Here is a 23,776-nt window from a genome sequence, read left to right on the forward strand (position 1 = left end):
TATTTGGTACACTGGAGAGGTCTACTCATAAAGCATAACACTTGGGAGGGTGAATCCATTTTGCAACACCCAACATTGCAGTTGCTTGTGGGCAAGCATCCTAGAAGGGAGGACTGTCATGTCCCCTCTTTCATCTAACTAGCAAAGTTATGTGATTTAGCCTATCGTGAGGGTCTCGTAGGCTAGCAATTGTGGATAGAGACTCATACAGGATATTCAGTGACCGAGCTTGACTTTATAGGCAGTCGGGTGCAGTTCCTTGATTTTACCCAACATTTTAGGAGGATGTGGTAGTTTCCAAATGTGAGGTTCCACAGGACCATTCCATGGCCAGTTTCAAGATGATAGTGTGTTCCCTAGTTTCTAGGAGCATCCCTAGATTATAGGGAAGGGACTACCAGTTGACCCATCTCATCCGGTATTAGTCACAGACAAGTTACATGGTCAGTTTCACATTAATTTGGTTGGTTTGGGCTTTCAAAGGCAAAATAGGGAATATTTTAATATATTTAAATATTTCTCAAATTAGCATTTAAATAATTTATAATAAGGCTATTTATATAGCCATTTTGGAGTAATAAGGGGACTATGGCTTCGTTTGGTCAGATGTGCCCTTGCGTTATAGCTCATTGGAAAGGTCTTGAACTATTATTTATTATTTTCACTATCCAAGGACTTTTTGCTGCTTTGAGTCATGACATTTTAATAAAGTAATGTTTTTCCTATAGCCTAGATGCCTTTATTTGGGAAAATGTTATTTTATTATAAAGTGCAAAGTGTAATTCTCATTTAGAGTTTGATTTGCTCTTGGGAGGAGTTATAAGGAGATGAAGACCTAATTATTCATTATCTTTTGACATTTGAAGCTTATGATATTTGGAATTGCTTTGGAAGGCGATTTTGTCGCTTGGGACGAAACCCTCAAGTCTGGATTGTCAAAACGCAAACCTCAACAAGTCTTTGGGTGATTAAATTCTGAGATATTGGTAAGAATGAGATCAGAGGAGCAATTGATTTCTTCCTAGACAACATTGCATTTGTGGGAGACCCATTTTCAGCTGGGCGACCATTAGTTGCAGCTGAGGCATCAGTGTTTGAGGCAGCAATCAACATTGCCAGTCTCTCTATTTGAATGCAGAAATCTAATTATTATTCTTGCTACAGTTTGAGGCATTTTCAGATTGTCAAGTATTTTCAATAATGAATGTTGTTTATCATAGTAGTTCAGATTTGTTTGTTAATTATCTCTTATTTATGCATATATCTTCAAAAATCCAAAAACAATTGAAAAACTGGCAAGAAAATAAAAAATTCAGAATTGAACAAAGTCTTCCAGAGATGCCAAATGCTAGCCAAAGACTCAGATTGTGAAACAAACAACAATTTCCAAAACCTCCGATATTGGGGATCTTTCATTAATCGTAGATCACAGTGAGTTAAGAAGCAATTGGAGCCGAAGCTTTGACCGGGAGCAGTTGCGGTAATACATAGACTAGAAGGTTTGACTATAGCTTGTGTTACCATCTTAAATTCATGAAAAATAGTTAGAATTTCCCTACTTTTAGAAGCCTTTGCGCCCCAATGGTAGAGGTTTGTCTTATAGAATAGATTAAAACTAAAAAAAAGTTATAGAATAGAAATCATCTACTTCTAGAAGTCTTTGCACCTCGATGGTAGTGATGTTTCTTATAAATTAGATGAACCGAACTTAGAGCCAAACCGGTAGGCTTTCAATCAGCCATTGAGTTGGTGTTAGTTTATCAGTATCATCGTTTCTAGCTATTAGATAGAACTGTAGTGGATTCTCACTCTGTCGGTAAGTGGATTCTTTCCTGAAAGCTAAGAGGAAAGAATATTGGTAACACCCTTCAAAATCTCTCAACTTATTTCTTACCTTAGGTTGATCCAAGGAACAACGAGAAGGGAGAGCCTTGCCTTTTATGTAGGAGAGAGTTGGTCTCATACATTGTGGCTGCTCTACCTGTTTTGCAATTGGATTCTCCCAAAACCATCAGTTGCAAAATACCCACCCAACAATACCTATAGTAGGAGGTGATGTCATATTAAGATTACTCTATTCCCTCGAAAGGGACTTTCTTGATCTTAAACCTTTAACCATTAAGTCCATGTGAGCCATTTATTTAGAATCTCATATTTACATATACAACTATATATTTGTATATATGCATATGTATAAATTATCCATATAAAAATAAGTAAATTCATAATTACAATTAAATAGTTGTAAACATAATTCAGAATGCACCTACCTTACCTTGTCTTCTCTTAGCACATGTGGTTTGGTCCTGCAATGAATTATGCTTAATCTCATTAATACATTATTGATTGGTACTTGTAATTCAACCTACTTTCCACCTTGTTTCATTTGTCATCTATGTCCTTCATTTCAAATAATCACAACCTTTCTTAATAACAATCCTTTCAAAAGTCATAACACTTCATAATCACAACTTTTTCGAAGAGTCACAACCATTCATATTTACATCCTTTTTGAAGAGTCACATCCTTTCATTATTGCAACCTTTGAAAAAGTCTCTTATTTTCTTCTTATTCCTTTCCTCTTCCATTAATCTTTCTTTAATTCCTATCTTTTCCTCCTCTTTCCTCCCCTTTTTAAAATAAATCTCCTCCCTTTTATATATCAATTTGAAGGAATCACGTCTCTTTACTACACATTTCTTGACATTTCATTAGATTAAGTTAATTTATATTATTCTTTATTATATTATATTATTCACTTGCTTACTCCAAATTTATTATCATTTCTTATTAATTTCAATTTAGAAAGGTAATATACTTTCTACAATATTCTCTCTTATATTCAATTTTATTTATGTATTCATTAATTGTAATTTTATTATTATTTAGTTAATTTAATTCTTATAATAAATATTATTTTATTAATAATAAATTATATATTTAATTATTATTTCTTATTTTTATTATTTTATATTAATATGATTTTTTTGGATCGATGAGAGGCCGAAACCAATATTAATTATTATAATTATTTATGAAGCTCGATAAGACTTGTACCCAAGACCTCCCAATTAAGAGGCTCACAATTTAACATTGTGTTGTAGGCTCTTGCCTAATGTATATTTATTTAATAATATTGTATTATCTAACTATTATAAAACTTCTATCTTTAAATAAGGACATGACAATCTGCCCTGTCTCATACTACTTGTCCTCATAGATAATTATTAATTACTTCTATTGAATTAAAAGATGTACATCTTCTTGTCCAAATTCATAAGTTATTGTCATGGATATGATTGAATCTCTTCCAATCTCCATTGCCTTTCCACTTTAGTATTTTATATGAATTATTTTCCTATATCCTATTTTACCCTATATAGGATGGAAAGATCATGCTCTGATACTATTGTAATGTCCCCACAATTAGGTTTAGCTTGGGACAAGTAATACCTACAAAATAAATGTCAAAATTAAACAATAATAAGTTTTACTATACTATTCTACCCTCTGTCCTAACCCCAACACTAAAAATGTCTCCACATCAAGATTACTAACTCTCCAAGGATCTCCAGGACCGGATATAATATCAGTTCTAGCACCATCCTCAATTACTTCTCCGTCTTCTATGGAGTGCTCCCTCTAAGGTCCTTCCTGGAAGAGATATCATCTATCCATGGCCCTTATCACATATGCATATGTTGCCCTTCAACAAAATATTCCGGCCTTCAAGAATATATCATCCTCGCTTGTGTCGATCAGATGGAGACTAACCTCTAATACCGATACAAGAAGGCGATGCCATATTAAGATCACTCTCTTGATCTTAAATATTTAACCATTAAGTCCATGTGTGTCATATTTACATATACAAGTATAAATGTGTATGTATAAATTATCCATGTGAAAATAAATAAATTCATAATTATAGTTAAAGAATTGTAAACATAATTCGCAATGGACCTTCCTTATATTTTCTTTTCTTATCACAATATGCATAATTATAGTCCTTTCAAAAAGTCACAACACTTCATAATTAAAATCCTTTCGAAAAATCACAACACTTCAGAATTACAACTTTTTCGAAGAGTCACAACCATTCATAATTACAACCTTTTTTAAGAGACATCCTTTCATCATTGCAACCTTTGAAAAAGTTGCTTCCTTATTTTCTTCTCATTCATTTCATCTTCCATCAACCCTTCTTTAACTTCTATCTTCTCCTTTTTCCTCCTCTTTTTAAAGTAAACTAACCTTCCTTTTATATATCGATTTGAAGGAGTCACATCTCTTTATTACATATCTCTTGACTTTTCATTAGATTTAGTTAATTTTATATTATTCTTTATTATTATATTATTTACTTATTTATTTCATATTTATTATTATCTATTATTAAATCCTTTTTAGAAAGGTAGTATACTTTCACAATAATTTGTCTCATATTCAATTATAATTATGTATTCATTAATTATAATTTTATTATTATTTAATTAGTTTATTTAAATCTTATATAAATATTATTTTATTGATAATAGATTATATATTTAATTATTATTTATTTTTATAATTTTATATTGTATTATCTAATTATTATTAAACTTCTATCTTAAAATTGGGACATGACATACGATCAAACATCCTTTGAGTTTTACTACATTAGGCTTCTAGCTCGTTGATTTTGATAACTTCCTAGAGATCCATTATATGCTTCAATAAGGTGAATTTCTCTTTTTCAGTAAAATGTAATTATGTACTCCCAAGTCTTAAATTCTATACATGCTCCTTTACCTAATGATCCATAACTTGGAGATCTCAAAAAACATCTTTTTAAGAAAATTACCTTTTGTATGCCCCTCAATTTTGTGCTCAATACACCAGATTTACTAATTCCTTTGTTGGTATTTTTCTCTACCTCCAATTAATTCATCATTCCAAGCATGTCCCCAAGACTGCTTGTACACTTCAGATTCATTGTCACTATTGTCATTCAAACCTCCATCTTCCTCTATTTTTATTTTATTGCATGAGGACATTTTAGGACATTTTATCTTTGCTATGTCCATTACCCAATCATAAGCTTTTGAATAGGAAGAGGATGGTAATACCTTCATCTTTTTTATTATCAATGAAAGTAGACCTTCAATAAACCATATTTTCTAACTTTAAAAGCTTGTTTGTTTTGAGCTTCCCTTTTTTTTTGTGTTATAATCGTCTACTACTATTTCATTATCATCACGAAGCGATTCAAGCTCTTCTTCAAAGGACATCCTTAATCTCTTACATGAGCTTCAAGAGACTTGGTCAATTTCTATACCAATAAAATCACTACACTTCATAGGGCAGTTGGAAAATATTGTAGCCATATTTGTTTATTTTATTAGCCCATTTGCTGTAAAAATTATTTCACAAGTCATTTAGTGCCTAACAAGATTCTCCAATTGAATGCCTATAAAATTGGGCAACTCTTAATTTTCTCAACCAGGACTTATCATGATTTAGTTCTAATGCAAACCTAATGCCTGAAATCTAGTTGCTAGGGATCTTTGATTCAATTGTTTTGGTGCTTCTCTCATACTCTAAGTCTGTAGGAGTCCTGAATTCTTTCTTTGGCTTCATCCTTCCACATACTTGTTTTGCCTTCAGATTTTCTTTTATACACTCTTGGCTCGAGTACTTCTCTGTAATGTTCCCTTTTGGGAGATTAAGAATTCTAAAATCAAACTCATAAAATATTAATTTTGGCTTAAGGGAGCTTAATGTAAAGTTATAAAATGGGTTAAATTAATATTATTAAGAGGGTTAAAGGTAACAAAGAAGGAAAAGATGAAATGAAGGGAATAGGGAATTGAAGGGTCACGTTTTTTACCATAAAAGAGGAAAGCTTCATTCATTTGAGCATTCATGGATTTTGGAGTTATTTGCAGATTTCTCTTTGACAAAAGGGCAAGCTTCGCTTTTTGTTTCAAAGCCTGAGGATGGAAACCTTCAGGGTCTTCTTGCCAGATCGGACATCAACCCAGTTCAGCATTGGATGTGAATTCATATTGGAATTCCCATTGGAGTTGCATGTTCTTTTCTATGTAGTTCTAATCGGACTGTTAATGCTGTTTGTAAGATTGGGTTTCTTTGTTGTTATTGTATTGCTGTTTTATAATGCAATAACGGATTATGTGTCATTTTAATTGAGTTTTTTACTAATTCATTGCTTAATACATAGACTAGAAGCTATATTCAAATTTATTTATGAGATAAATTCTGGAAAACATACTCGAGATATTAAAGTGGTATCAAAGCATTGGTCTTGACATCTTGTGAAGTTTGTGCAAAAATAAAAAGATTTCAGACTCCCAACTAGGAAGATTTCATGAATAGAAATTAATTGTTCATTATAGAATGTGAAGGATGAATAGGAAGAATAATCCTGATGGCATTTTTGTGACCTGGCAACTCATATTCATTTATCCAAACGTATTGGCTCTATAACGAGAGGTACATTCAGCCGCTCCCTAAGACAATGTACGATTCAAATTTTTGAAGCTTCCATTATAGATTGGAATATGTTTATACAACTTGAATAAATTATTTTTTATTGTCGAGAGTTCGTTCGCGATTATTATTTCATGATAATAGTATTGACCGATTCTAGTAAAGTGATATTGGTGCCGTGGGAAATAATCATGACATTGTAGTGGGCCCAACTAGATTTCAAAGAAATTTGATAATTTTTCTATAGTTTTCAAAGGAATTATTTTGATAGCAATGTTAAAAAGTTTGGCATTGGTATTGCATAAAACTTATATTGTTGTCGTATATTATCAAGATTGAATTATTTGGGCTACAAGCTAAGTTGATTGTTCATTTAAAGTCCAAATATAAATTATTTGTGGGTCTGATGCTTACCAATTTATCCAACGATATATAGCCAACCTTATACTATATGCTCATATGTTGACTGAAAATAATAAAGGGAATAACGATTTCTGGAATACTATCGTTTGGATTTATTAATATTTTGACAAGGACTGTTGAGACAGAAAATAATTCCTATAATATAAATGGAACGATAGTTGCGGAAGTGCTGCAAAGGAAATTGTAAATGACAAAATTAAATATTTCACCTAAGCCAAACATAACTTTATTTGGCTAGAAGTAACCTATCATTCCCAGGAGGTCTCATATTAGGAGTCAAAATGATATGCTCATTTTGCGGCAAAGTATAAGTCATCTATCAGGTGAAGCAAGCAGTACACAAGAGGCTTAACACTTCAAGGTTCAAGCCGAGAACACCACAATAAGGAGGAAACAAAGTGCGAGCAATGGGAGTGACCAGAAAAGCATGAGGAATACTAATGTTTGGAATCTTTAGTTGGTGTTACTTATCGACAAAGTTGCAGAGACAAGTTGTAGATACTCAAGCATTATAACCCAAGTTAAAATTTTGAAGAGTAGCAGTCCTTGGAGTGTGGTTTGCTTCAAACAAACAGTAGCAGGAGTTATTTGTTGAGGCAGATGTAGCATTTTGAAGATTAATATTATTACTGTGAGTTCAGGAATGCTCACGGATTATTTGGCATTTCCCAAGAGTTGTTTTCTCTCTAATACTTAGCTAAGTTGCAGCATTAAACTGTCGCTACAAACCAAATAGGAACCTAGGTGTAATATCCCCATTATAAAATAAATAATAATTTAATCTTTGTAATAGGCTGATTGATTTATTTTATCTTGGACCCATTTTTATTTTATTTTTGTAGTTTGTGTTGCCGTCGGCTATCTTTGTTCACCCTCGGAAAGCTTTTCTCGACGGGTATTTAAGCACAGCTCATAGGTGGTTTGTAGGCATGCTTTGGATTATATCTCTCTGTACTGTAGATTTCTATTGGAGTTCGGCATTGTTTGCCATTTTGGAAGTGAAAGACCTTCCCTATTTGGCTTGCATGGTTTCAGTGGGAATCAACCCTCACCCTATTCCATTGGAGTTCACATCTGTGTATCTGGCAAATTGGAGATTCAATTGTATGTGAAAATATCAATACCTATTTGGTAAATCTTCTATCTCTGTGTCTATATTTGGTGCATATTCAAAGAACTTAGTTTATCATTGTGCAATTAGTCTTCCATATACCTTGCACGTCACCGTACGACCATTTTCATCTACCTTTTAGCTATCTTGGCTCACCGTACAGCCAATTTCACCCTTCAACAGTCATCGAACTGTCTTCACAAAACACCGTACGGCCAATTTGTGCTCACCATATGCCCTGATTGGTGGTCACCGTACAACCACTTGTGGTCTATCGTATGGTCTTCTCACATGACGTATGGACTTCCAAGTTAACCGTATGCCTAATCCATAATCCCCATACAACCACCTTCCTACTGTACCCGTACGAGCACCCTCCAGCACACTGTACTACTTCCCATTCCCATACGGACTGCTAAACTCTGGACAGTCATTTTTTGCCACCGTACGACTTCTGCATCACATCTCCAGCCATTGTACGACACCTCTTGATTGCCTCTCTCATCCGTACGGATCTCTTGTGGGAGTATTTTTGTATCCATCTTGGGAATAAGCTGCTTGTCGTTCGCCCCACTGCCAGTCGGAACATTACACCAAATTGGTAGACAAAGACGAAGTTGGTGCTTTTGATCAGTCACTTCCATAGGTGAATGGTAATCGGGTTAGAACTACTTGGGCTTGAGGCACAGTACAGTCACATCACCACAATACAATGATCGAAATTGTTTTTGGAAACGACGCTTGTGTCTGAATTTGCAAAGGATACAAATACATCATGCTCAGTGGAATTGATCACAAAGGCTAGAGACATTAACCTTGTTGGCTGAAGAGGGGCAGAATTATTCTTCAAAACTAGTTGGCATACTTTGGAAGCTGCTAGGAAGCTACAACAAAAATAGAGTTGGTTCATCTCTCAGAGTTTACCATTATTATTGTATGTTGTAATGTTGGCTATGCATGATGATTTAGACATGTTCATGTACATCCATATTCATCGTGTATGGTGAAGTTTCTCCCCTATCATAGGCATCTATACAATATCAAGCTAGAGAAAATCATATTTTGCGATCCAGTTGATCTATTGAGCCTATTAAAGTGTTCTACATTGATTATAGATGCAATGATTGGATGACTCTGAACATTGATTGGTGTAGACAATCATTCCGAGACCAAGGCATAAATTTTCTTATTGGAAATTCAGAATTATTTATAGTGTGTAGTCTTTCAGTATCCATCCCCTAATCTGGGTATCTGAAATTATCATTTTTTAATATCTTCCAGTCTAGAGAGAAACATATACAAGGACACATAACTTCTTGTTTTTGGTACATTGACTTAAATTGAAGCAATGAGAACGGGTTCAAGATTGGCTGAGAAAATTTTGGGTGATACAATTACCTGGATAGTACCAAGGAAGATTGAAGTTATTGGCAGTCTTGAAAATCGATAAGGTCTTTGGATAGTGATAGGGATCCTGGAGTTATATTGGATCAAAAGCTGTGGTTGTGAGCCATTATTTGATTGCTGGAAGGTCCCTTTAGGCATTCTAAAATATGTTGGGACACATCAATTTTAATTAGGTGACTATTGTTCGTTGGGATTGTTGAGTCTTTAACTGATACATCAATTGTAAAGATGGGAAAAATACGTGGCTTGGAAAAAGTTAGGAAAGATACTATTAAGCTACAGCAGCAATTAGCCAGCAATTTCCCACTTGAATCAAGAACTGAAGTACTAGATATGTATCATGAGTATAACAAACTTCCACCACAGGTTCAAAAAAATTTACCCTTTATTGATTAAAGGACTTTCATCCAAAGCTTCAAAACAAGAGTGATATGGCAAAAACGGAGTATTATGAATTGGCCCAAGATCTTCTTGCAAAAGACAGGTGCAAAACTTTGTATGAGGAGTTTTCAGCAGACCAAAATAAGCTTATAGGGGGTCTTGAAAAAGAAGAGCAACCAACTACCACTAATTTGCAGCCTTTTCATGATCATATAGAAGATGTTAAACATGGTACACGTCTATTGATTGGTAGCAAGGAGGTAGAGGTCTTTTGCAAGGCTGCCAAGACTAGTGCTCTTGATGGTCACACTGATAACACCTTGGAGAAGATTGTCCAATCAGCCAATGATGAGGACTTAATATCTTTTGTGAGTGTTGATGCTGATTTTGATTCACACCTACGAGTCTCTACATATGGTATGGATACTTCTTGTAATGAATCTATTTTTTAATATAATGCTGCCCCTAATTCTTCTTCACAGCTGAGTATAAAAGATGACATTGATGATATGGATATATACGATGAAATACTTTCTTCCACCTCATATGCATTTGACTTATCCCATACACCTATTAGTTTACCTTATTTGATGAATCAAATGAAAGTAACAGAAGAAAATTTTATTGCACCTTTGTCACATTTTTATAACATTTATGAGATGGTTGAAAAACACTTTTAGAGGGAACAATTGGAGAGAAGACAAAAAGGACTCCAAGAGGAGTTCTCACATTTGCAGGTAATTAAGGAAGGAATGAGAACAATAAAATTAGATTACCTACACCATCTTTCAAATCAGAATCAAGATTTACTTAGAAGCCCTAGAGAAGAAGGAAGGAGAAGTGGACAGATGTACATGTCAGCTTATGAATGCCAAGGACACCCTTGAGGCTACTTTATTGGCACTTCATGAAGCTGCAAATAAGATTTCCGAGTTGGATCAGAAATCAAATTTGACACATTCTAATCCAGCTCAACATTCAGATAGGACTTTTGAGAAAGTTGTTAGTGATGATAACACGGGAGTTGATCATGTTGAGTTGACTTCATCCACTTCCAGTGGGCAGATTATACTATATGCTAGGTCTTTGATGAGGGTCGAGATTATATAGCGAGGTGTACTCATCACTTTTTGTTTGACACACAAGTACAGGATTTGATGAGGCACATGTATGGCTTGACTCAGAGATTGTATCATCCATTGTGGGATAAGGTCTTCCATCTTTTCAAGATGGTATTTAAAGTTGCAAGTATTTGAATCACGTTGAGACGGGAGATAACTCACAGGAGCACCAGATAGTTTTTCACTATAATGATATGTATTCGAGTGTGTTGGTTACTTCTATGTCACATGGGTATCATGGAGATATAGGTTCACAAGGTGGTTATGGTATGTTGTTACCAGTGGGGTTATATGCAGAGTCAACATATTTGTAGGAATCTTGCAAAGTTTGGATGTACTGGTGAAATTGCAAATTCCTTAAGTGGTTTGTACCTCCTTACAGACGATGGATGTGAAAGTGGTTTTCTTTGGGACCTGAGTATCGACAGATTTAGCAGTTTAGCTTGGTTGGGTTCCACTAATATTCTTCACCAATTTGGGTACGGTGAAGATGAGGTCAGAATTGTGCGAAAGGAGTCTGACGATCTGCTTGGGTATTTTTTATTTTGAGGGATTTCTCTTGCATATAGAATTTGGATAGTTTGTGTGGTGTTTTTCCTTACACAATTGATGGAGGTAAGACAGGATGGCTTACTGAGTCATTCTCTTCTAAGATGCTTACTCTTACGGCACCTACTACTAGATTACTCCACACTTTCCAATAGGGTGCTATGGTTTATGAGGTAAATTTGGCAGATATTATCCTCTTCATGAGCACATGCATTACAAAAGCTAGTTGGTGATATCAGGGACATCACACAGGTTTTTATTTGGGATCCAGGGATCATAGTGCTAGACTAGTTTGCATCCTTATTGTTGGCTCTACAGTTTGGCATATCTTGATTATATAGTTACTAGTATGAGCTATGGGGCGCCTTGCAAATAGACATGGGACCCTGGTACTGGATTATGGACGCATGATTTCTTGAGGGAAAGCAATCTCGAGTAGCGAGGACTTGTAATGTCCCCTTTTGGGACTTCAAGAATTGTTAAGTCAAACTCATAAAATATTAATTTTAGCTCAAAAGAGCTTAATGAAAAGTTATAAAATGGGTCAAATTAATATTATTAAGAGGGTTTAAGGTGACAAACAAGGAAAAGACGAAAGGACAGGAATAGCGAACTGAAGGGTTGCCGTTTAGAGCATAAAAGAGGAAAGCTTCGTTCATTTGAGCATTCTTAGAATTTGGAGTTATTTTCAGATTTTTCATTGAGAAAAGGGAAAGCTTGGCCTTTCAGTTTGAGAACCCAAGGATGGAAATCTTCAAAGTCTTCTTGCCGGATTAGATGTCAACAGGTTCAGCACTGGGGGTGAATTCACATTGTAGTTACAGGTTCTTTTCTATGTAATTCCAATCTGACTGTTAATGCTATTTGTAAGATTGGGTTTCTTTGTTGTTATTGTAATGTTGTTTTATAATGCAATAACGGATTATGTGTCAGTTTAATTGAGTTTTTTACTGGTTAATTGCTGGTTTTAAATTAGATGAATCATCTGCTATATTCAAATCTGTTTATGAGATAAATTTGGGAAATGGGATATTACATTCTCCTTCAACTAATAACCTTTCAATGGGCAGATGTCTACTCGCACAATTTTTTGTGAAAGAATGTGATTTGTTTCCCAACTATTCTCATTTAGAGAAGGTTGTCTCAATTTTTCAACCTAATTCAATAATCAATAAAGGTTCCAACTTGGGAATCGTATAGCTGTATTTTTCTCAGATTTTTCTTTACAAATCTTATCCTTTGTTCCTTTTCTTGATGATCCATGAACATCACTTAATCTCATGGTCTTGACCAACTTCCAGCTTCTTTTCTCCTATATTGGAATCTTCAATCATGAATCACTCAAATATGATCCACTTTAAGGCAACAACGCTAAATGTTTACAATTTTATTTGATAGAATGGGTACATGAATCAATAGCAGAGATTGCAATGCGTATTTGATACCAGAGTGAAATATATATTCATTTGTATATAAATTTATTAGATAAGAAGATCAGAGATGGTAAACCAATAATCAAAGTGATATGAGTACATCATACTCTTTTATTGATGATATGTAATCTATTTGAAAGACCGACAGTAGTCAGCAGGAACCTTATAATCCACTAATCAACACTTAAAAGTTTATAACTACCTAAATCCCTAAAAATAATCATATAACCAACAATACTAGAGCATTATAATAGTCATTTTACACTAAGTACATGGTGTGCCTAACTATCATATAACATGATATCTTATTTATATGACCCTAAGTAAATCAAAATCTAGTTGCGATTTTGATTCTCTAACAATTTTTTATCTTCAATGCAGTGGGTTTCAAAGGGTTTACAATTTGCAGTCAATACATGAAAAAATTGGTTTGATACCACCACAACAAAAAAGAATAGAGATATAACAAAATATATCATATTATATTAAACATTCAGATATGTCCATACAAAAATAAAAATGTTGAACCTTGGCAACATAGTTCGAGTAGTCATTAGGATGGATAGTGAGATCTTAAATAGATTATAGGATTAAGTTTTAACAGATCCATGTATACAAGGGCTTTGGAACATAAATACGAAAAGTAAATAGTAAGTTCACCAAAGCTTGGTATAAACTGAATTAAAATTCCTCTTTAATTTAATTACAACTACCACAAAAATGTTTTTGCAGTAAACAAAAATGCATATTACATAGGAGTCATGATACTCAAAGTAGTTTCCATCTACTAAATTTATTTTTGGCAGCTACTTTAAACAAAAGTACCTCTCTTGAGTCAATATAACATGTGGTAAGATAACAACGTCAACAGATAATGTAAGTTCAATTTTAGTTGGCATGTTTTGTGCACCATAACCAAACATCTAATGTTTCATCAATTAACTAACAGTCACAGCTAGTAATATCGCCATAAGAAACATAGAAATTACAGCCTAAGAAAATATCGCCTAGTAATTGATATAATTTCTCCAATTAATTGAATTCATAAATGGAAAATTTATACCTTGAGAACCAATAATGTCATGGGATACTATGTTAAGAAAAAAAGAAAGCCTTTCAAAATCGCAGAAGGATAGAAATACCTTGCCGTCTTTACAAATCAATTCTACAATTGCTTCTATCAATGATCTCTGTACCATCCTCCACCGATGTTCAGGATCAACAAAATCTGGATTTGGACACTACCAAAGAAACATACATTTATTTTGGAACTTCCAACTCTCTGATTTTGTTGCATAAATTTTTAAGTTTTTTCCAAGGAAACAAAATGATATTATGAAGACTGACTTCTTGTATAAAAGGGAGATCCTTTGCTCAAGAAAATGAATTCTCATTCATGGATACTTTATCAACCATAAAACAAAACCATTGCAATTTAAAAACTACACCTGCAATGAATGGTCATCTTGTAAATCAACATTTTCACTACATCATGGCATTTCTATAATAGTTGAAAACAAGAGATGAGCTCATATTTTACAGCATATAAAGGCATATAATTATCGTTGGCAGTCAAGCTACAGTTTGCAAGTCAACTTAAACCATGAACTAATCATTGAATGTAATAAGGGATGATAACAAAAGAAAGAAGCCACAATTTAAGGAATAAATTTTGGTGTGGAATTAAATTTCAAAAGATTGAGGGAAAATGTCATCTATGGAGCAAAGTGGATCTAATAACTGATGATCAATTCCATATACACAAGTCTTCAACATTGACAAGCACATGTTTCAGCCAACATTCCATCCAATACAAATTGGGACCATGGTATTGCAATATGAAATGATAAAAACGAAGTTTTACCATTTATATTCCAGATGGTTTTCTTTTCCATTTCTGTTCAAATTTATTTAATTGAGTTGATTTTGTTGATGTAATTATATATTCACTAATTACACTTTACCTAAGTTTACTCAAGGTAATGCATTTTCATATTAGTTGTCATGTAGACAAATAGGAGTTTGCATTTCATTTTAGCACATGGTGGAGGAGAAATTTCTCATTGTTGCACATACTTTGTTGCAAAATGGAGGATGATCCACACTGTCGGACATGTGATTCCACCTTGTGTAGATGATTGGTTACCTCTTGCATCACTCCTAGTTATATATTGCCAATATATTCAGGCATATCTTCATTGAAAATCAATTGAGCATTTGTTATTATTTTGATCATTATTGAATCGATCAATTGATGATATCATTTTGTCTCTCTCAATGTGCTATCAATTAAGCATCTAGATCCTAGCATTTTCATTCTTTGCCTTAAGTAAACTCTTACATGATCTCAAAGCGATATCAGAATTCTTACATAGTATTAGAGCCATAGGAGTGTCTCTACATAGCCATTAGAAAACTATTTGCTTCAATTTTGGAGGGTCCTGATTTAGATCTGGAAGGTGAAGAAGTTTGTGGGAGTGTCTAGAGCAAGATCTGACCTTGCTATTGTGTTTCGGTGGTTGTTATGGTAAATTTTGACTATAGATTTTCCTATATTGGGAAAAAGTCCAATTCATAGCAAAGAAGAGCTTCAAATCAGGCTTGGTAGGCCAATCTGCTATTTTGGTAATTTATTTTCAAAAATAATTTTTACTTTTCGGATCTAGACATTTTATAAAATTTCTACTTGCATATTATTTTCTGATAATTTTCTCATGTAAAAAGCATTGGGTTGGGCCCTTCATGTTTTTGAGATTTGCAAAACAGCCATACAAGTTTGACACATTAGGCAAAACCTCTCTAGGATCTTTTAAAGTATGTAACTTCGGTTAGACAAACACTATGACTAACAAATCTGAACTGTATGCATATATAGATACCAATATGACTTACATATTGATATGTATATATACATATTGTCAATACATAAGTTTGCCGCTATTCTGATATTGTTTTCTGACTACAACTAATGCACTCGTATATCTATTTCATTAATAAAAGTTCACATGTTCATATGATTATCAACATGGTTGAAGATGCCAACCATTGTTTATCTCATATAATTATCGGTTTGATTGGAAATGTTGTCCTTTTTTAGCATTACGGTTCATGCAAGTATTATGTGTGAGTTATACACAATAATGAATTGGTGTAATGTTAACCAATCTGCATTAGCAATTTTTATTGTTAACTAATCTATGTTAAGATATAAGGGTGAATGGTCATGACCACTCACCCACATACCCTATCATAGATTATTTATATCAAATGAATTCATTCTTGCAAGTATTGAAATCAATAAATACAAAGCAAGATGTGGAGAACAATAACAGTTCTATGATTGAAATATTCCTTAACAGTCAAATACATTTGCGATGATCTTTCACATTTTAATAGGATCAAAGGGAACTGAGCAATGAAATGTTGCAGCCAAATCCAACTACACATATTTGGTGAAGTAATCAACACATTCTTGCACATAAAGCCTTCGATTGAGCAGTTGCTCTTTCCCTCAACATCGCAAGTTTCATACTGTAAACAACGCAGTGTTCTATTTTGTAGGAAATGTGGGATATTAATCCATACTGAAAGAGCCCAATGGCAAGTGTCGAGCTCAACGAGCCAGAGTGTGAGCTTGGTAGTTCCTGCAAATCTCCCAACTTCCATGTTGGACATTCAACGCTTTTTCTCTAGAAGTATAGATATCTGATTCAATACTACAATATATCTGTTGTTTCCAAACATTGCAAACACAATCCCGCCTACCTTGTTGAAACGACATTGCATCGTTTTCTAACGACAACTCTTCTCATCATTGTCCACACCAAGCGGTTCACAAGCTTTTCGCAATGCACTATGGGTTTGTAATGTCGTAGATTGCACCTTGCACTAAAGCAACAGCCTACATATACAATACATGAGATCTCTTCATTGACAACTCTTGACCCACAACTCCATGTCATCTAATTGCGGAACACAGAGATCCACAATGGACGATGGACAAAATCACCGAAAGCCATGCACGCAGCAATGGTGCAAACATCATTTCCTCTTATCACACGAGACCTCTAAGTGCATTTGGTCGTAGATCTCCAACACTTCCAATAGTGAGATCTTGAATGTGAGGACTGCTTACATAGATAATCATTCAAGCAAAGTCTTGGCAACATACACCATGCCAACTTTTGTGCCCTTCCTCTACGATGACCTACAACTAGCAAAGAAACACCTTCATTGTGGCATCGTCCAAGCAGCCCTACATAGAACAAAATTCAAATGCAGGTTTATTTTTTTATTCAACTAGTTTAAAATGTTAGGTGACATCAGCATTGAGTTTTTTTTCAAGATTTTTAAATTTCAAGCTTTTTTTGCATTAACAGGACCGAAACTGTCAAATTTATACCCTCACTCCTATTGACATCAGCATTGCATGAGTGATATTTTGAAAATTTCAACCCCTCTAATTGGCAGTGTTGATTTTGGTGGCGATTTTCAAACCCCTATATCTCCGTCATATTGACTCTAATTTTTATGTAATTTATTTTGATTTGGGGTAGAATTTTGTACTCTTCAATGTTGTGCAAGTATTTATTTTCAATTTAATAGACATATTTTGTAGAATTATCCAATCTTGGTTTCCACAACTTAAGGGACTTCATTCGGGCTCATACGGACACAGTTTTAGGTGGTTTTTCTTAAAAGTGCATGATTTTTCATCTACTTTTCATATTCAGTATGTTTGGGGCCATTGTGAGTGGACATAGAGCTTTCAACATTTAGTCTATTTTTGCCTGTATTTGGCACTTGTAATTAGTTGGATCCTTGAATGTTCTTGTGTCTTATTTGTTTGAGTCTTCTATAGCCATATTTTGATATTTGTAATTATTGAAATCAGGAATCCATTTGATGTAATCTTGGGGATAGCAAAACATCTTGCTATCATAATATTGAATGGGATTAATTATGAATCATGGGCAAAAGGAATCATCACACATTGTTGATTGATTAGTCTTGATGGAGTCCTATTTTTTCACAAAAATAAGGCCTCCATTTGTAAATAATGTTGAAGATGATATCAATGGAATTTATAAGCATGAACAAGATTGCTAAGGTAACCATTACCAGTATTGAAAGTACTAGGAGCCAAACTTACTGTTTGAATGAAGTCAAAATTACCTTCAATTTCTCAAACTTGTTAAAATACTATGAATATAAATAGAAATAATACTATTGGCAAAGGTGAATAAAGCATCTGCAGCTTCCATAATGTCTACATAGAAATAATGATACATGGATACACTCAGCCAATGGTAAAATATTCTACAGCACATAGAGGTCAGCATATTGGAGATATGATTTAGTCAGTCAATGAAATATATGTTCTCTTCAAAGAAATATCTTGTCCTAAGGATTTCAGACCAGGTTCTAATCAAATGCTTGTTGGGACTGACAAAACATTTAGCACTTTAATTACAAATCACATTTCTAGAAGACATATGAGGTCATGTATACAAAAGAATAAGCAAATGAACAATTTGAAGAGCATCGGTATCTCAGCCCATGGCTCCCTGTCGTGTATATGAAATTGTTTGGCAGAATTATTGAAGGATACAGTTACAGATATATCATTGAGAGCATCAGATTAGTATTATTTAACCACATAAGAAATGGTAACTCTATCACTGCTGAAGCCAGACAAGTGTAAAAGTTCATAATCCATGTTTGAGGTATATAATGCTCTTCCACTTCACACAATATGGAGGATAGAGAGGGACAAGTATTACAGTTTACTAAGACTTCCAATTCATCATAGAAGACAATCATGAATACAGCAACGAAGAGTCCATATGCCATCAGGAGTTGACTCAAAAGCTATCATGTATACAAAAACGACAACATGAACTTGGCTATAGCGGCAAGGATGTAATGAATAACTCAGGCATCACATCAGATGGAACCATAATCATGTCAATGACCTAGCAGCGTTACTCGATGACAAATATGGCATTTTTTAGGAACTCTCTCTACATTGTCGGAAAGGCATTGAAAATATTTTTCTGAAGTTCCACATATATGGTTACATATGTTTTATTGTCACCTAGGGCATGATATGATGCGAAGCCACTATCATTCAAGGATCGTGATGAATCCATGTGAGTGGTGCCATTAGGAGAAGTCAAAATCCAAATCCAAATATAGGGAAAATATAAATCAACAATGGAACAAGCACCATGAGGAAGAAGTATCATAAGCAATAACATATGAGTATGTGGATTCAAATATATTAACATCATCAATATCCAATGGCAATAATAAAGAGGTTTCAGAATACAAAAAGACTCACCAATTTTGCAAGTCAAGGATCTCCCATTGATACTAGATACACAATAGAGTTAAGAATAAATGCGACCATGATTGAAATGAACATAATTTATTATTTGAGATTATTGATGAAGGCATATGTATCAATTAAGTGTAAGGAGATGGATGTGTTCCTCCCAATACCAAATTCACTAAGTATTTCACCAACTCAAATGGAGGCACATAGAAGAAATTTGTTCCCCAATGGCAAATGCAAGAACCCTTGCTCAGAGCTCAAAAAAATCAATAATCAAATTGTTGGTAAACAAATTTGTTCTTTTGATTATGACCCTTGAACACCCAAATTTGGAACAATATATGGTTACAAACAGTTGAAAAGCCACTTATGGGTAGACTGGCTTTTCTCTGAATTGATAGGTACAACTCCCTATGATAGATTTGCAATGAATTGCGTTTTATTCCTAAAGCTAATATGGGGTGTGTTCTTGACTTGAGAACAGAAGAGGTAAAATCGAGCCAGACCTAAATAGGATCTAGCTTAGGCGGATAAAGATTTTTGAAGATCTAATTAAGTTTATGAACCCACACATCTTATAAATTCACAAAGCTTAACAGTGTAATAACTAATACTGAACTTAGTTAATTTGAATCTGAACTACAGTTAACAAAGGAAAAATGCTTAAGGGATCTCTCTTTGAACAAACAGTGACAATACTTATCACATCTGTTTGCTGCCTTGAAAAAGGGGAATGAAACTCTATTCTTTCCTTGCTTCAATCCAGACAAAAAGAGAAAGCATAAAATTACAATTAACAAAAATGGAACAGAAAATAGTTGATACAAAATACCATTCAATTGTCTCTGCAACATCAAGTATCTCACACCGAAAATTCACCGACCTTTTATTAATCTTTCAATTTCATACATATAAGATTTTGAGATGACCATTACAATAGAAGCTCAATTGATTCATCTCCTTAAAATGACAAATGGAAAGACACCAATTTGTCGTATTACAATAATTACATAAGAAAGCAAAAAGAAGGGGGCAAAATGTGCATCACTTCGACTTCTGCCCCTTTTCTGATTTTTCTCTATAAGCCTTAGTGGCAACTATGATTGGGATTAGTCCTTCATGCTTAGGCACGTGGATGTTGGTGTATCTCAAGAGCCATTTGGAGTGTTCTTTGGCCAACTCTTTCACAGCATTCAATTGATTTGGTAACTCTTTCATGGCCTCGTGTATGCATCCGCTGAGTGTTTGGTGTTCTGCAACTTTGTTTTGACTACTGGAAGACTAATCAAACAAATTCTGAGTTGGGGACATGATCGTACTTCATGGCTCTATTCAATATGATCATCATTCTTAATAATCGATAATGATCAAGGCATGGGAATCTCTTTAAAAATAATCAAAGCCATTGATTTTTAGGTAATGTTATAAGATATCAAGCGAGAAATAAAAATTGCTTGAGGGCAAGCAACTTGAGGAAGGGCGGACTTGTCATGAGCCCTAATAATGATAGATAATAGATTATGACTTCATGTCTAATGAAATAATTAATATACAAGTATGTTAAAATAAAATAGTTACAGATTATCTATTAGTCACAATAAGAATCAATAAGATACTAATATCAAATATTATTATATACCTAATCTATTATATAATGTGTATAGTTATTAATATTATTATATATATTATATATAGAAACTAATGGTATACTTAATCTATTATTAAAAAGCTAAATCATTATTCCAATAATAAAATAATTCGTAACCATTATCACTAATATATACTATTAGTAATAATAATCATTGATATAAAGGAGCACTACATACCAAATTTATAAACTATGTATAAGCTAACGACATCCATGCTACGGAAGGGTACGACCCATGCCTTAACAAGATGTATATGTTGCTGGATAGGGGCAAGTCAAAATCGTCGATTTTTGGGAGCATCATATATACGCCATTGATATATAAGAAACGATGACATGAAGCACAAGATGGAGAAATAAGGAGTTCAAAAATATGACATTAACAATACAGGCCCATACAAATAGGGATCAACCAAAGAAATATTCGGAGGCCCAAACAAATTCATCCATTTAGATGCCACATGGGAATTAAGGGTCCCAACACTGGTGCATATATTGCTGAACACAAGAAACAAGAATGAATTATGAAGTGAGAGCCAAAGTACCGACAGAATGTCAAAGGTGGACCCACCTATAAATGGCTGGGAACCTACAAAGATTGGGATATAGACACAAGTCTTATGAAAAACAGTTACCACATACACAACCAATTTTGAGGATAACAAGGGGTCATCATGTTATGGGTTTATGTACACACGTATATAGTGTTTCAATAATGTATAAGGAACCATAACCACCTTGCATTAAAGGATATCCTAGAAGAAACATGGTCTATTGAAACAAGTATAGTATGTTGAAGACCAATTCAATGATTTCTACAACAACTGCTAGAATATTATATATAATATTAAATAATGTGATTTCTAATATTATTAGAGGTAATAGAGGTGAGTTTAATGATGATAGGTTGGGTAACTTGCATATTATAAGCAAGTGACTTAATTCCCTCCTTTTACCTGATTAGTGAATATGATTATGTCCAATACTATTTGATATGAAACATACTATGTTATCAAGAGAACTCTATGACCAAACACTATATTCTAAACTATTATAATTGCATCATAATAGTATTAGTAAGGGTTAGTCGATAAGTACTCTTGTATTAGAAGGTAATAGATAAAGAGTGTGCATAGGGGGAGGATTAAATTGCTCATGTTGGGGTAAGAGAACTCCACATGGATCGTATTCAAACTCTAGCAGTTGTAAATCTACCATCCATTATGTGGTCTGATACATGGGGAATATAGATCTGATCTAAAATTATTAATAAATCTTAATGTCGATACTTACAAGATTGATTTCAATAATGATTAAATCGACTTCTAGAGAATCTCACAGTCTTTCTAATGCCAACCTAGTAGATGGGGTCATTACATTGGAGACATAATGCTCCTATGTCTTCAATGCTACAAGAAGATCTTGTTGAAGAAGAGTGGCACAGAGAAGCTCAAGACTAGATTTTAAGGGCCCTACAAGGTATTGAGGAGAATTACGAAGGTAGCCCATGAGCTGAAGGTACAACATGATAACGTGATTCACAATGTTTTCCATGTCTCATGCCTCAAGATGGCTCTTGGGAAGCATGTCACACACTCATCAAGATTGTCCCCTCTTGGCGAGGAAGGGAAGCTAGAATTGTTGCCTACTACGGTGTTGGAAGTGAGGGAAAAGCATCTAATGAACATGTCAATTAGGGACTATCTGATACAATGGAAGGATTTGCACATTGAAGATGTGACATGGGAGAGTGAGAATATACTAAAGCATTTGACACTTTGATTTCTTAACGACAAGAAATGCCAGGAAGGGAGGACTGCCATGTCCCTTCCCATTGAGTGACCTTGGTTGACACAACTTAGCCTATCTCCTAATGCATCCAAATAGGATAAGAGATAAATTAAAGGGATGAAGGAGGTTGTTTAGTGGTCTCTTTTCTTAATTGTGCTCCTGAATTGACTATGAAGGAAGTAAACGAGAACATCTTGGGGAATATATTTTCTTCTATGTAGGGCCTCATTAGTGTCAGCTTGGCATTCATGTGGGACACCCATTCACTCCACATCTGCAGACACATCAAGCATCTCTGGCAAGCATGTTAAAAATTGTCTTCAATGGTACTGTGCATGATTATGTGGCTAAGCAGTTACACTAGTAATGTCACCACAACTTTCTACACTTAGTAACACTTTTTGCATCACATTCTATGGAAGAATAAATTGAACACTTTGTAAAGGTGAAGGGAATGAAAAAAAAGAAGATTGTTTTTGTCTCATCTCTAGTGAACAAACATCTATTAGTCTGAACTGTTTGAAATGAAACCTTGGCTTGGATGTTTGGACGCATACCCAAATAGACAAGGAATGAATGTAAACTTATTTTACATGGAGCTGGTTACGAAATGATTGGAGGGGAATATCGAGTCCAACTTAACAGATTGAGCTAAATGCAGTAATATACTCTAGTTGAACAAACTATTACTTGCACATGGGTGTAGGAAGGAGAAGTGAGCTTGCTGAAGGTCGCTACAGTGACAGACCAGTTGAGCAGATTGTTGGCAATCCACATCACATGGGTAAGTAGAAATGCCAGGGATGAGCACTATGAGAGACACCGTATAACACCTATATGTCAACAACATTGATTACTATTTCCTCAGATGTTGAGTGTGCTTTGATTGATACGATTAGCACAGGAAATTCCTGTCATTGTCATAGATACATTTGGAGAGTGCCTACACACAGGTTCTGCCTCATATCTAGACATTTTGAGTTACATGCTGTGCTAAAAAAAATGGAATAGGACTGCCACATTGCTATTAGCCTAAAGTAGTTACATAGAGCTTATGTTGTATATTGTCAAGTGACTATGAATCCA

The 23,776-nt window shown here is 34.2% G+C and overlaps 1 protein-coding gene across 3 annotated transcripts in view; it reads right to left on the bottom strand.

Moving 5' to 3' along the window:
* Positions 1-23,776, bottom strand: part of LOC149562001 (phosphoglycerate kinase, cytosolic-like) — a 271,433-nt gene that overhangs the window by 43,884 nt on the left and 203,773 nt on the right. For all 3 annotated transcript variants that reach the window (XM_089825544.1, XM_089825543.1, XM_089825542.1), the window contains one exon: positions 14,057-14,155. In XM_089825544.1, the coding sequence (XP_089681670.1) occupies positions 14,057-14,155 (99 nt within the window). The remainder of the gene's footprint in view (positions 1-14,056; positions 14,156-23,776) is intronic.

The sequence above is a fragment of the Cupressus sempervirens genome, chromosome 4 (genome assembly GCF_028749045.1).
Source record: "Cupressus sempervirens isolate cs-2001-9-10 chromosome 4, ASM2874904v1, whole genome shotgun sequence".
Classification (NCBI taxonomy): Eukaryota; Viridiplantae; Streptophyta; class Pinopsida; order Cupressales; family Cupressaceae; genus Cupressus; species Cupressus sempervirens.